Raw genomic sequence first — 12,044 nt, 5'->3', positions numbered from 1 at the left:
TCCTAGCCCAGCGCTTGCATCCCAGCCTGAGCTGATGCCACAGACCCCCTTTTTGTAGCTTGTTTTTTAAGCTGTCGAGTGAATTTTGGGGCATTTGGATGTGGTAAATCCAAAACCAGGGCTTTTTTGTTATTGCTTGGCCAAGATACCCCCGGCAAAACCCTCTTGCAGGAATAACTCTCGCCCCAGGAAGCCTTTAGAGATGGGTTGCAGGAGAGGTGCTGCAAAAACCAGAGCCATGTGGATGAATAAGCCCCTGGGGCAATGCAGACCCCAGCCCCACAGGCAAAATACTGCATCTTAGCAGTTTTCCATGAGTTTGCCTTGAGGATGAGCATCTAAGAAGGGTGGCATGGGGCAACATTTCGACCACAGGCAGCACTAAATTTGCTTTAAATAACCTTAATGGGCCCCAAGATGACAGGGATGGAGATTTTCCTACTGTCAACTTCATAGCACCGGCCCCTGCAAGGGTAGCGGGGGGATTTCCCCATCCCAAGGAGCTTAGAGCCATTCCCATCCTTCCTCGCTTCCTTTTTTTGGTTTTTTTTTTTGCATTTTTTCTGGACGGTGACTTGCCGGAAAAATTCAACTCACGTTTTTCCATAGACGTTGGTGCTGTGCTCCGGCCACTCCACCAAACACACCAGCCGGCCCGGCAGCTCCTCCATCACCGAGTAGTAACCCTGGGGGAAAGCCAGCAGGAAAGCCAGGAGCCAGATGATGCCGATGACTACCTTGGTGGCAGTGGCCGAGAGCCGGGGTTGCAGCGGGTGGATGATAGCCATGTACCTGCAAGGTGGGAAAAGGAGAAATCAAGGCTGGAAAGCACCGATGCGGCAGGTTTTGGGCCTGGTTTAGGTCTCTCTGGCATGGGGGGGTCGTACTTTTGACACCCCCTTAATGCATCCTGGCAGCCCCTCGCTCTGCACAATTGAATAACCCCGTTATGGAGGATTCCTCAGCCAATGCTCTGATTCTTTTGCAGCATCTCACTCTCGAAATTTTAATCCTATTTGAGGCATTCATTGACTTTTAGCTGAAAAACAGCTTCTCTAACGCAACCAGCAACCGGCTGTTTCCGCAAAGACCAATTTGTACGAAGCCAGCCGCGATGCTGCCGTCTGGCAGCGCCCGCTTTGGCAGCACCTGCCAGCTTCGCACCCGCACAACATCATCTCTCTGTGGTAGATGGCAGTGCCAAGTGTTACAGGAGGAGAACCAAAAATAAAGAGTCCTGGACTGGCGTGGGATGGGTGATCTGAGATGCCAACTCTATCTGCCCGGCCCGCGGGCTCTTTTTCCGAACATCGTACGCAAGGAAATCTCCAGTGGTGACAAGGCAGATTGGATTTATCCCACTGCAAATCTAGTTTTGCAAAGCTGGCAGCAGCCAGCAGCACTGGAAGGATTAAGTGAGAACGTCACAAATTCTTTATTTTATTTCCCCCTCTGGCTCCACATCAAGCATCAGGAAGAGGAGAAACATTGCACCGCTCTGGGCGTGTTATCACCCCAGGCATCTGCAGCCTCCTCTATTTCTGCCTTCATCCCCTCTCCTGTCAGTGGGAAGACCTATTTTTATCTTCATTTTTTTCCTAAATGGCATGTTGTGTTGCATTTTTGGGTGACTGCTCGCCAGGGAAAAGACGTAGGGATTAGTATATAAGTACGCAGGAGGTACCGCCGTCAGCTCTTCCTCTGCCCTGGGGTACCAAACCTTATCAGTTTTGGGCAGCTGAAAACCCACCTGATAATTATCCCTCGAAAATCTCCTCTGGCTGGTTGGTACCTGAAATCGGAGCTGGTTAGAAAGAGCCAAGGCAGCGGGTGTTAGTGATGCTCTGGCACAACGGCTGGCCATGCACCGAGCTCTCCTGGTTTCTGCACCGACATGGCTCATTTTCCCCTTGTTGGGCTGCAATCGGCTTCCTTGGACCCCGTGAGGACTCATCTTCTTATTCCTCATCCTTCCAATGCCCAGTGTTGGCTGGGTCCCTCACTGGTGGGTTTGCTGGGCTGGATAAGGTTTAGGTGGGGTTAAGAGTGGGTTACTCTGGGTTTACAACCCCAAGCAGCAAGAAGTTAACATGCTCCAGTTCGCTGCTGGTGCTCGACCTGACGGTTCAAGCTCAAGCATGTGAATGGTGGGAAACAAGGGATTTCCACAAAAATCAGGCTATTTGTATTGAAATATTTGCCTGGAGAAACCTCTGAGGCTGAGACATCTGGAAATTAAAGCCAGCACTTGATTGCAACCAGCCAGAAATACTTTTACATCCCCGCCCTTGTTATGGTATTGCGAGGGATTTTCCTCTTGGGTTTAAAGCACTTTGGAGCTGCACAAGCCCTGGTGGTTAATAAAACACCCAAATAATCACTGAAACGACTAATTAAACCCCAAACACGTCGCCTAGAGACCTTTCCAACCAGCTTTGACTTGGCTGCAATGCGGTCTCACGGTGGGAAGGAGACGGCAAAATTCATCCCACCACGCTGGCGTTCCGAGGACGGGGTCAGGGAGGCTGGAGGGAGCAAGTTAGCGGTGCTTTGGGGAAAACTGGCCCTAAATCTTAATTTTTGCCAGTGATTCCCAATCCATCGGTCCCGAGCGACCTCTGAAATATTCCCTTGGGGATGCTCTGGGTTCAGCCACCCATCAGGATTAAAAATGGGAATAATAACAGTTCTCCCAGACAGGGGGTCTGACGGGGAAGAAAGAAATAGAATAAAAAGGGTCTGGGCTGCTTGGAGGAGCTGGGATTACAGACCATAAACAAGCTGGAGATAGATGGAAATGTAGAAACATCCTGAAAATAATTAGACCATTATTTCATATTAAAATATCGTATAATTATGTAAGAATTGTATCACTAAGCAGAAAATTGTCCTAACATTTTAATAACCGCTTCCTTCTTTTTTTGTTCCTTTTTTCTCTTTTTTTCCCCCCTTCTCCTTAACAAGAACATTTGATGCAAAATCAAACTGGGGAGAATAGACTCGTGACCGCCTTAGCTCGGATAACAGCCGGCGTCTTGCTTATATTGGGGTGGCAAAGCATCAGTACAGGCAGCAAAGCAGCTTCGTTTGCCTTCTTCCAGTGCGGGGTCCACCACGCTCAAACAGTTCTCGTTTCCTTGCAGACTGGTTGGACTTGCCCTGTGTCTCTACCCCATAGCTTTGTGTGTATTCCTGTCTTTGAATTTTTGGGGGTTTTGGAGTTTGGTTTTTTTTTAGCCATCACTAGATCTTTTCTTTGCATCTAGAACCCGGGTGCCGACAAAACAGTTTGCTTTCTTGCAATTCTGCTCAGGTTTGAGCCAACCCCAGGAGGTTTGAGCCAACCCCAGGAGGTTTGAACCAACCCCAGGAGGTTTGAGCCAACCCCAGGAGGTTTGAGCCAAACCCAAGAGGTTTGAGCCAACCCCAAGAGGTTTGAGCCAACCCCAAGAGGGAGTCTTGGTCCATGGCTACAACGGGGTTTTGGATAAACCCAAATAAAACCTTCCTCCTGAACAAGTGAATGCAAAGCAGAAAAGCAACCCCGTGCTACAGAGCTGAACCCCGGGGCCCTCCGCCTTATCTTCTCCCCTCCATGCTGGTTCCATCTCCCAGGTGAGGAGCCAAACCTCCATCACTCCCTTCTTAACAGGGAAGAAAAATGCCGCGTCGGTCATGACTTCGCCTTTCAGCAAAACCAAGCTGGCCAATCGATGCATTATTTTATTAATACCAACAAGTTTGGATTTAAATGGAAATGCAGAGTGCGGGGTGCAGCTGCAATGCCCCGGGGTGTCTGTGGGGTGCTGCCGGGCTCCCTGCATGGTTTTGCAGCGCTGGGGACAAAAAAACTTCCATCAGAGCTTAAGTGCCGGGAAGCCGCCGTCCTCCTTGGCTCGGCCACGCAGGTCCCGGCCGCGCCGGCGAGGAGCGGGCTCTCGAAAGCAAGACTAATGAGTTTATTATCTCATATTTCTCCTCGCAAAGTGCCTCTGTGGCCCCGCTCTGCCCGTCTCCCTAAGATACTGTATCCTATTAGAGAGGTTTATTTTTTTTCTCTGCCACCCAAGAGGGCGTTTTTTCCATCCGTAACTAAAATGGGGTGTTGTGGTTTGCTGGGGATGCTCGTTGTGGGAGGTGAGGAAGAGGAGACAACCCCATATCAGCATCCTGCCCTCGCCGCTGCAGCGGTGACAAACCACTGTGGGGTCTTCAAGTCCTACTTTTTCATTGTTGCCTCTTGGATGAGGATTTAAGGACAGATTTCCCGCGTCAGGGAAAGGTTTTGTTCCCCGTGCGGGCGGTGCACGGGGGTAGCACTGCGAACGGGGCCATTTGCCTGCAGAAGCTGTTGGTTTCTGAAGACTCAATGATACCTGTTCCTCAAAACAAAAGGATCTGTGGTTCCTGTCCTTTCAGATCGGCAGCACCATGCTCAAGTGCAAATTTTGTGAGCTCAGGGCTGTCCAGCTCCTTACAGGAGAGACCCGCAGCTGCATTTTCCTTGCACCTTCTCCACCATGTCTGATGTTTTAAATCATAGAATCCCAGCATGGTTTAGGTGGGAAAGCACCTTAAAGCCCCCCCAGTGCCACCCCCTGCCATGGGCAGGGACACCTTCCACCAGACTAGGTTGCTCCAAGCCTCATCCAGCCTGGCCTTGGACACTTCCAGGGATGGGGCATCCACAGCTTCTCTGGGCAACCTGTCCCAGTGCTCCCCACCCTCTGCGGGAAGAATTCCTTCCTGATGTCCCATCTCAATCTCCCTCTTTCCATTTAAACCCATTCCCCCTTGTCCTGTCACTACAGGCCCTTGTAAAAAGTCCCCCCCAGCTTCCTTGTAGCCCCCCCAGGCACTGGAAGGGGCTCTAAGGTCTCCCCGGAGCCTCCCCTTCTCCAGGCTGAACAAGCCCAAATCCACCACGTGTTGGACACTAAGTGCACAACTTTTCACCAGACACCGTTCGATGACGTTGGTAATGCCGTTTCCTGTTGTTCCAATATTTTATTGTGTTTTGGGCGGTGTGTGTGTGTGTGTGTTACCATGACAATACAATAGCATCTGAGCACAATGTTGGACCAGGGTAGCTCCGAGCCTATCGGTTATGACATAGATGTTGCATGCGAGGCCGTGTAGCCATCTATTAATTGCATCTGGAAATCTGGAGTCTGGCTGGATAACGAACATCACACAATTGTTTTCACCCTCAAAGCGATGAGATTAATACAATAGCAAAAATTTATGGAGTGTCTTTCATCCCAGAGTTTCCTTATCGGCTTCATTAAGTAATGAGGATACGACAGATAAGAGATGAGTAACCAAGAGGACGCGGAGGAGACTTTACTGCGCCGCGATTTCCCATCCTGAGCAAAGAGGGGTTTAGCGCAGAGTCGATCCTGGGGGAGTCTGTCAGCAAGTCAGAGCAGATGCTCTGGATTTAGGTAGGTCAAACCCCTCCAGCACAGCTCCGGGTCCTTCCTACCCAAGACCCGTAGAGAGAAACCTGCCTTTCTGCTTTCTGTGAGGATTGCGTCGCGACAGCGTGGGTGCAGAGATCTCACCCCTCAAGCAGGTTTGCACAGCGTCGCGCTGGCACAAAAGACCTCGCCTTGGGATGACGGCCGAGGGCACTAGCTCAGCCCGGCGTGCTTGAAACACGACGCAGGGGACAGGGGCGACAAAAGCAGCTGCTTCCTCCTATTTGCTGCTCGGACATAATTTGTTGCTTTGGCATAAACCGGTGTCCGTCCACGCGGAGGGACGGACAGAGCGCTCCTGCCCCAAGACCCGAGCGATGCTCAACGCTCAGTGAAGCGTCTTCATCATGCGGGAGGCTGCAGGTTTCCCACTGGCATCTCCCCACGGCACCAATATGGCACAACATCTTCCTTGTTTTGACAGCAGCGCCGTGTTTCCTCTGAGACCAACCACCACACAGTGACCCGACTATTGCCCCATTCCTGCACAGCACCTCTGGCATTGCAACCCCGGGGCACGCTCGGCTGTAAGAGCCCAGTGCGGGCAAAACTAGGTGCAGCAGCTGGGAAGGTGTAAGGGAGACATGGGATGGGAGAGGAGGACCCAAAGCACAACCCAGCCCCGCTGAGAGAATTATAGACTCATGGAATGGTTTGTGTTGGAAGGGACTTTAAAGGTCATCGAGTTCCAACCCCCCTGCCATGGGCAGGGACACCTTCCACTAGACCAGGTTGCTCCAAGCCTCATCCAGTCTGGCCTTGGACACTTCCAGGGATGGGGCATCTAATTGCTTCTCTGGGCAACCTGTCCCAGTGCTTCACCACCCTCTCCAGGAAGAATTCCTTCCTGATATCTAATCTAAACCTCCCCACTTTCAATTTAAACCCGTTACCCCTTGTCCTGTCACTACAGGCCCTTGTAAAAAGTCCTCTCCCAGCTTCCTTGTAGCCCCCCAGGCACTGGAAAGCTGCAATAAGGCCTCCCTGGAGCCTTCCCTTCTCCAGGCTGAACAAGCCCAACTCTCCCCGCCTGTCCCCATGGCAGAGGGGCTCCAGCCCTCGGAGCATCTCTGTGGCCTCCTCTGGACTCGCTCCAAGGGGTCAATATCCTTCTGATGTTGCGGGCTCCACAGCTGGACGCAGCACTGCAGGTGGGGCCTCCCCAGAGTGGAGCAGAGGGGCAGAATCCCCTCCCTCGCCCCCCTGGCCACACTTCTGATACAGCCCAGACTCTGCAGACGCTCTTACTCGAGGCACCTATATGACCTTATTGACCAGTTAGTCCTGGTTTACATCCTGGCTCTGGTTTAGAGCTGGAGAGTGAAGGGCAAGAAGAAAAACCACGTGAAATGCAGGGCTATGAGACCTGGCGCGCTCAGTGCATGTGTAGTTCCCATTGGGACATTGAGGAATGTGGGAAACCTCGGCTGCTCCGAGGGATCGGAATGCAAGCTTAGCATTGACCTTGAGCAGATAACCGTGTACCCTTAAGGAGTCAGGAAAGTCCCGAGAAGAGCTGAGTAAACAAGAGCGAGGAACTGGCTCCGCAAGGAGAAGTTTATCGAAGATGTAACAAAGAAGAGATCATCCTATCATGAACTGTTGGTCTGTGAGTGAACCAATCGTGTATGGACACACATTCTTAAGAAAGATATAAAAAGGGCTTGTGTAAACAATAAAGGGTCATCTTTTTGGCTTTTGTGCACAATTCTCTGTATGTCGTGTCCGTCTCAACGACGACAGAGGAATTAAGGAATAAATTAAGAAAGCCATCGGATAAACCATGGATCTCACCAGAGGCCCTCAGGCTCCTGCGGTGGCTTGTGCCAGCTTCTCCCAGCTCAGAGATGAGCACCGTGGTCACGCCAGAAACGTGTCCAAAACCCAAGTTTCCTGCTTCTCCCAGCTACCAAACTGTCACTAAATCATCTCAGTTCTACATTTATTGCCATGGGAATTTCAAGCTCCCTCTTCTTTCCTAAGGAAAGGAGGGAAAAGAGACGTTAATTTATTTTTTGACAGGTTGAATTTGTATCTAGTGGGTCCTGGGGGGGATTAATTCCAGTAAATACCCATCAGATCAGGGACTACTGCTGGGAGCAGGGGCATAGACCAGCCCCGATGAGCGGCATTCCCTGTCTCCCTGCTTTGAGCCGGCTCCATGCTGGGTATCCAGCAGCTTCGTGGGGTTTTTGCTGCGTTCAGCGACGCTTGATTTTTTGGGAATGTAAAAAGCCACTTCGGTTGCTGCTGGCCCCAAACCCCAGGCTCCTTTCGCTTCCCACTTGCTCTTCCACCTTCCAAACCACATCCCAGCAGAGGAAGATGACACGGCGCCGGGCGCAGATCAAAGTCCTGCTCTGTAAACCCCAGAAGTCCATTAAGCCAAGATTAAAAAAAAAAACCCAAACCCTGGTGGTATATTAGGGTGTAAATGACTAATTAATCTGTCTGTACGCTGATGTAATTTGTCCTCTCCGGAGGGTTCCTTTCCGCAGTAATCCTCTCGGGGAAGGGATGGGGTCGCTGAGCTGGAGAATATGTTCCTGACATTCAGCTGGCTCATCCAACCTGAGAGTTCAAGCTTGCAAGCAGTAAATAATTTTCCGAGCCAGTTTTCCTGCTGCAAATAATATGGGGTTGGGGAGACATTAACAGGTCTTGGCTCCAGACTAGCAATTTCAGGAGCCGGGGTGGTGAACGAGGGTTCGCGGATTTGATGTTTCTTCCGCAGCTCCCGCTGGCAAATTGATGGATCTTAAGACACGGAATATAATTTAATAACCCATGTGGAAATAAAAAAGGGAATATAAGGAAGCCAGTTGGATTGCCCAGCCCTGCGCGCTGGTCTGGCAGCACTGGGGCTGGTGGAGGTAGGGGAGGGGGCTATTTAATGACCAGAATCGGGGAGTTGCCGGGGGTTGGCTCCCTGTATGTCACATTTATGGCTGCTGTAGAGCAGAGGAGTCTGCAGAAAAAGGGAAATCGCTCTGTATCCAACAGCCCAAGTGTGGCACAGCCTGTCTTCGCCCTGAGGTTGTGACAGGGCTCTCACCCTGCTCATCAGGATTTGTTCAGTCTGCAGGGTCTTCCGCTCAGCCCACGCCAAGTTTTGAGATCAGAGATGATTTTTTGCCTGATTCTGCATGTCATCCAGGCCTTCAGCTGCATTCCCAGTTGTCCATCATCACGGAAGCTCATTCTTCCATCCGGTTTGCTGTCGGTGCGGGTGAGTGGGGGACGCTCAGAAATGGATCCAGGTGCCAAGGGCCGAAAATGTTGGCGGTTTATCTAACGATGCTCCATCCCCTGTGCCACAGATATTGCAACGTAGGGATGTCGGGAGTTTAGGGTTATTTTTCCTCTAAGTCTGGCCGCAAATTAGCTCGGACTCACCATGGGCACTGCTGGCCTCTCATTTTTCCTGGAATATTTGAAAAAAAACCCTGGATTTTCTGTCTCTCTCAAGTGAATTAATTCACAAGGAGAGTTTGAAGCCGGAAAGGGATATGTGATGTGCTCTGGCACCGATACACCCGAAAACGAAGGACATGGCAAATTTTATAGTGCCAAAGCGAGCGGTTTGGCCCCTACTTCTGCAGGATGCTGAGCAGCAGCATTGTGGCTTTTCCTGAGCAGACTTCACTGGCTGCCAGCCTTGACTCCTGAATTTCCTGCTATTGTTGCAGGGTTCAGAGTAACACTCACTATAGGATTAACCTTTTCTTTTTTTTCGGGGCGGTTGTGCCCAGCCTGAGCTCAATCCTGGGGAAAGAGCGGATGGTCTAGCTGCAAGCAAAAGCTTTTCCTTTCCTTGCACAAGCCCCATGGCAGGTCATGCAAAAAAGCCATTGGGAGAATCAAACCCACCTCTCCACTTGTTACGGACTCTGTTGCAGCTGTGCCAAGTCAGTTCAATCCTGGGGAAAACCCTCCAAGGCGGTTTCGTACCCTCCGGTGAGTCCGTCGGGGAAATTGCTTGCAGAGAGCACAAGCGGAGATGATTTAGGGGAGCAATCTGCAGGCTGACGCTCCTCCGAGCCTTCAGGCTCCGTATCCAAGCGCTCTGATAGATGGCTTAATACAGTTTGGGGACACGAGGCACATTCAATCCTGTTTTCCTAGTTTTTGATGAAAATCAGAGCTGCCATCATGTTTGATGTCAGACACATCCTGGCTGTGAATCCAACCTGTTTGCTGAGCCTCCCTTCTCTGCTGCTCCGAATGCAAGTACTTGCTTTCCCTGCACAGCTTTTTGCTGCCTGCTGGGACAAATTCTTCCCTTTTGGGTTCCTGGGGCATGTTCCTGCATTTCATGTATTTAAGTTACTATTGTCAGGTCTCAAACACAGGAAAACAAGTGATTTTCCAGCGCTTGGATGTGTTATTGTGTACTGTTATTTCGTGCTGCTTGTCTGGAGGGGCAGAGGGTGGGCTTTGCTGCCTTCACCTTCCCGATTTCCCACCTCGCTGGAAATCTGGGGCCAAGAAATGCAGCAGGTAGCTCTGTGCGGGAGGTGTTTACACACCGAGGCTGCAGCTTCTTTTGGGTCCCTCTTGGTGGGCGAGCCAAGCTGGCACGCATGGGTTTTGCAGCCACGGGAAAACCAAGCCTCCGTTAAGGGTTTGCAGATGCAAGAAGAAAGCTGGAAATGCCAATTTCTCCTCAAAATTCTGCCCCAGGCTCCTGGATCTGCCTTTGCTTCCCAGTGTACACATGTTCTTCCAGCTTTCCCTGGCAGATTTGCTTTTCTGGCTATTCCAGGGTGTGGACCGAAGGCTAAAACCCGAAGTATTAATAAATAATCATCCCTAATTTATCATAACCTGCAAGGGGCTTTGCTGGCTGATCCCCAGTATCCTCCAAACGCAGATGCTCCTGGAACAGAGCCAGCAACACCATCGGGTAGGAACAGAGCCATGCTGGCAGTATTCACCTTTTTATTTATTATTGCCCTAATTCTCCTCACAGCCCCGGTATGAGAACTTGGCTATGGCCAATTTATTTTGGGGAGAGGGTCTTGTAACCACTCCCGAGCGAAACAAAACCCGAGCCTGTTTTTAACGACTAGAGAGCATCATCACCCATCCCAAGCTCCGTTTCCCAAGCTGTCGGTGCGGGAGCGGTGGCGGCACTAGAATTTCTGGTAGGGAAATATCTGTGCCAGTTTGTGCAGCACTTAGCCGTCGGCTCCAAATGTGCTGGCATACGGCAACGCAAATCTCCTTCCCCCCTCCTTTGCGTGTATCCCCAGCCAAAATGTCTTTTACTCCCTGGGAAGATGGACCAAAAAAAAAAAAAGGTGTTGCAGAGCTGAGCTGGCTCCGGGAAATATGCTGCACTGAAAAAATCTGCTGTGCTTGAAGGTGCTCGAGAGGGATTTGCCAAGCTGTTTGAGAGCCTCGATTTATCTCTAGTGCCGGTGTGTGAAAATGCCATCAAAGACAAGATTTCTTGGAGGGGGGAGAGAAGAGAGGGGAGCTGCGTCCTGGGGGTGCTCGGTGCGTGGCTATTTTGTGTCTCTCGACCCTCTGCGGTGAACAAGGCGGTGACCCCCGTGCCATCGCACCCGGCCGAGCGCTGCCTGAAGTTCTCAGCGTGGCAGAACGCAAGCGGGATCCCGCTCTGCCGGCAGGAACCAGGAAAAAGCCCCAGCTAAACTGTGCTGGCTGCAGCCAAAGAGGGAAATCCCTGGCACCCCCTGACCCTCGCTAATAAAACCAAGGGAGGGTTGCTTGGGGGGACGCATCGGCACGCAACATGACAACACCCAGCCGCCTTTCCTGAGCCCGAGCATCTCTCCTCATCCAGTTCCCAACCCCGATCAAGTGACATGAAGCATCTCCTGCAGCGGGGGCACGTTGGACACAGGCGTGTGTTGTGTGTCGTGAGGTGATGCCGGCTGGTGCTAAATATCGGGTTTCTTTTAAATGGGGAGGCTGGGAAAGGGATGGATGGCTCTGCAGAGGAGCTGGGAAGGGAGAGGACAGCGATGCTACAAATGCACACCCGAGGCACGCTACAGGCATGCACGGGGGGGTTACAAAAGCCTTTTCTCGAGCTCCTTTTGCAGAGCTGACAAAGGATTCCCAAAGCCACCTACAAGCGGGCCGGGGAGAGGGGTTATTTCTAGCCCTCTTTTCCCAAAACAAGCTTTATTTGAATTGCAATGTTCTCCCACGGCCGGGGAGCAGACGGAGCCCCCGGGGGCCAGGGAGGGTTTGGGGTTTGACGCTCAGCGCTCACCTGTCCAGGGCAATGGCCGTCATGGAGTAGATGCTGGCGAAGACGGCAGCGATGGGGAAGAAGTTGTGAAACTTGCAGTAGAGCAGCCCGTAGTACCACTCGTTGTGGATGGCGTAGGTGAAGTTCACCACCGTGTTGAAGGCGGCCATGGAGGCTTCGGCGAAAGCCAGGTTCACCAAGAAGTAGTTGGTGACGGTGCGCATCCTCTTGTGAGCCAGGATGATCCACATCACCACCACGTTCCCCACCACCGACACCACCACGATGAGGGCGTAGGCGACAGCCCACAGGGCCACTTGCCACGGGGGCTGCACAAA

At 51.7% G+C, this 12,044-nt stretch overlaps 1 protein-coding gene across 1 annotated transcript in view; it reads right to left on the bottom strand.

Moving 5' to 3' along the window:
- LOC104514030 (substance-P receptor-like) overlaps nucleotides 1–12,044 on the bottom strand; it is a 17,108-nt gene that overhangs the window by 4,989 nt on the left and 75 nt on the right. Inside the window, exons 1-2 of the mRNA XM_010157561.1 lie at nucleotides 11,728–12,044; nucleotides 598–792 (exon numbers count right to left, since the gene is read on the bottom strand). The exon at nucleotides 11,728–12,044 is cut by the window's right edge and continues 75 nt beyond it. Of these exons, the coding sequence (XP_010155863.1) occupies nucleotides 598–792; nucleotides 11,728–12,044 (512 nt within the window). The remainder of the gene's footprint in view (nucleotides 1–597; nucleotides 793–11,727) is intronic.

The sequence above is a fragment of the Eurypyga helias genome, unplaced genomic scaffold (assembly GCF_000690775.1).
Source record: "Eurypyga helias isolate BGI_N326 unplaced genomic scaffold, ASM69077v1 scaffold18918, whole genome shotgun sequence".
Classification (NCBI taxonomy): domain Eukaryota; kingdom Metazoa; phylum Chordata; class Aves; order Eurypygiformes; family Eurypygidae; genus Eurypyga; species Eurypyga helias.
Note: the sequence above shows the minus strand (reverse complement) of the source record. Positions and strands in the feature narration are given on the sequence as shown.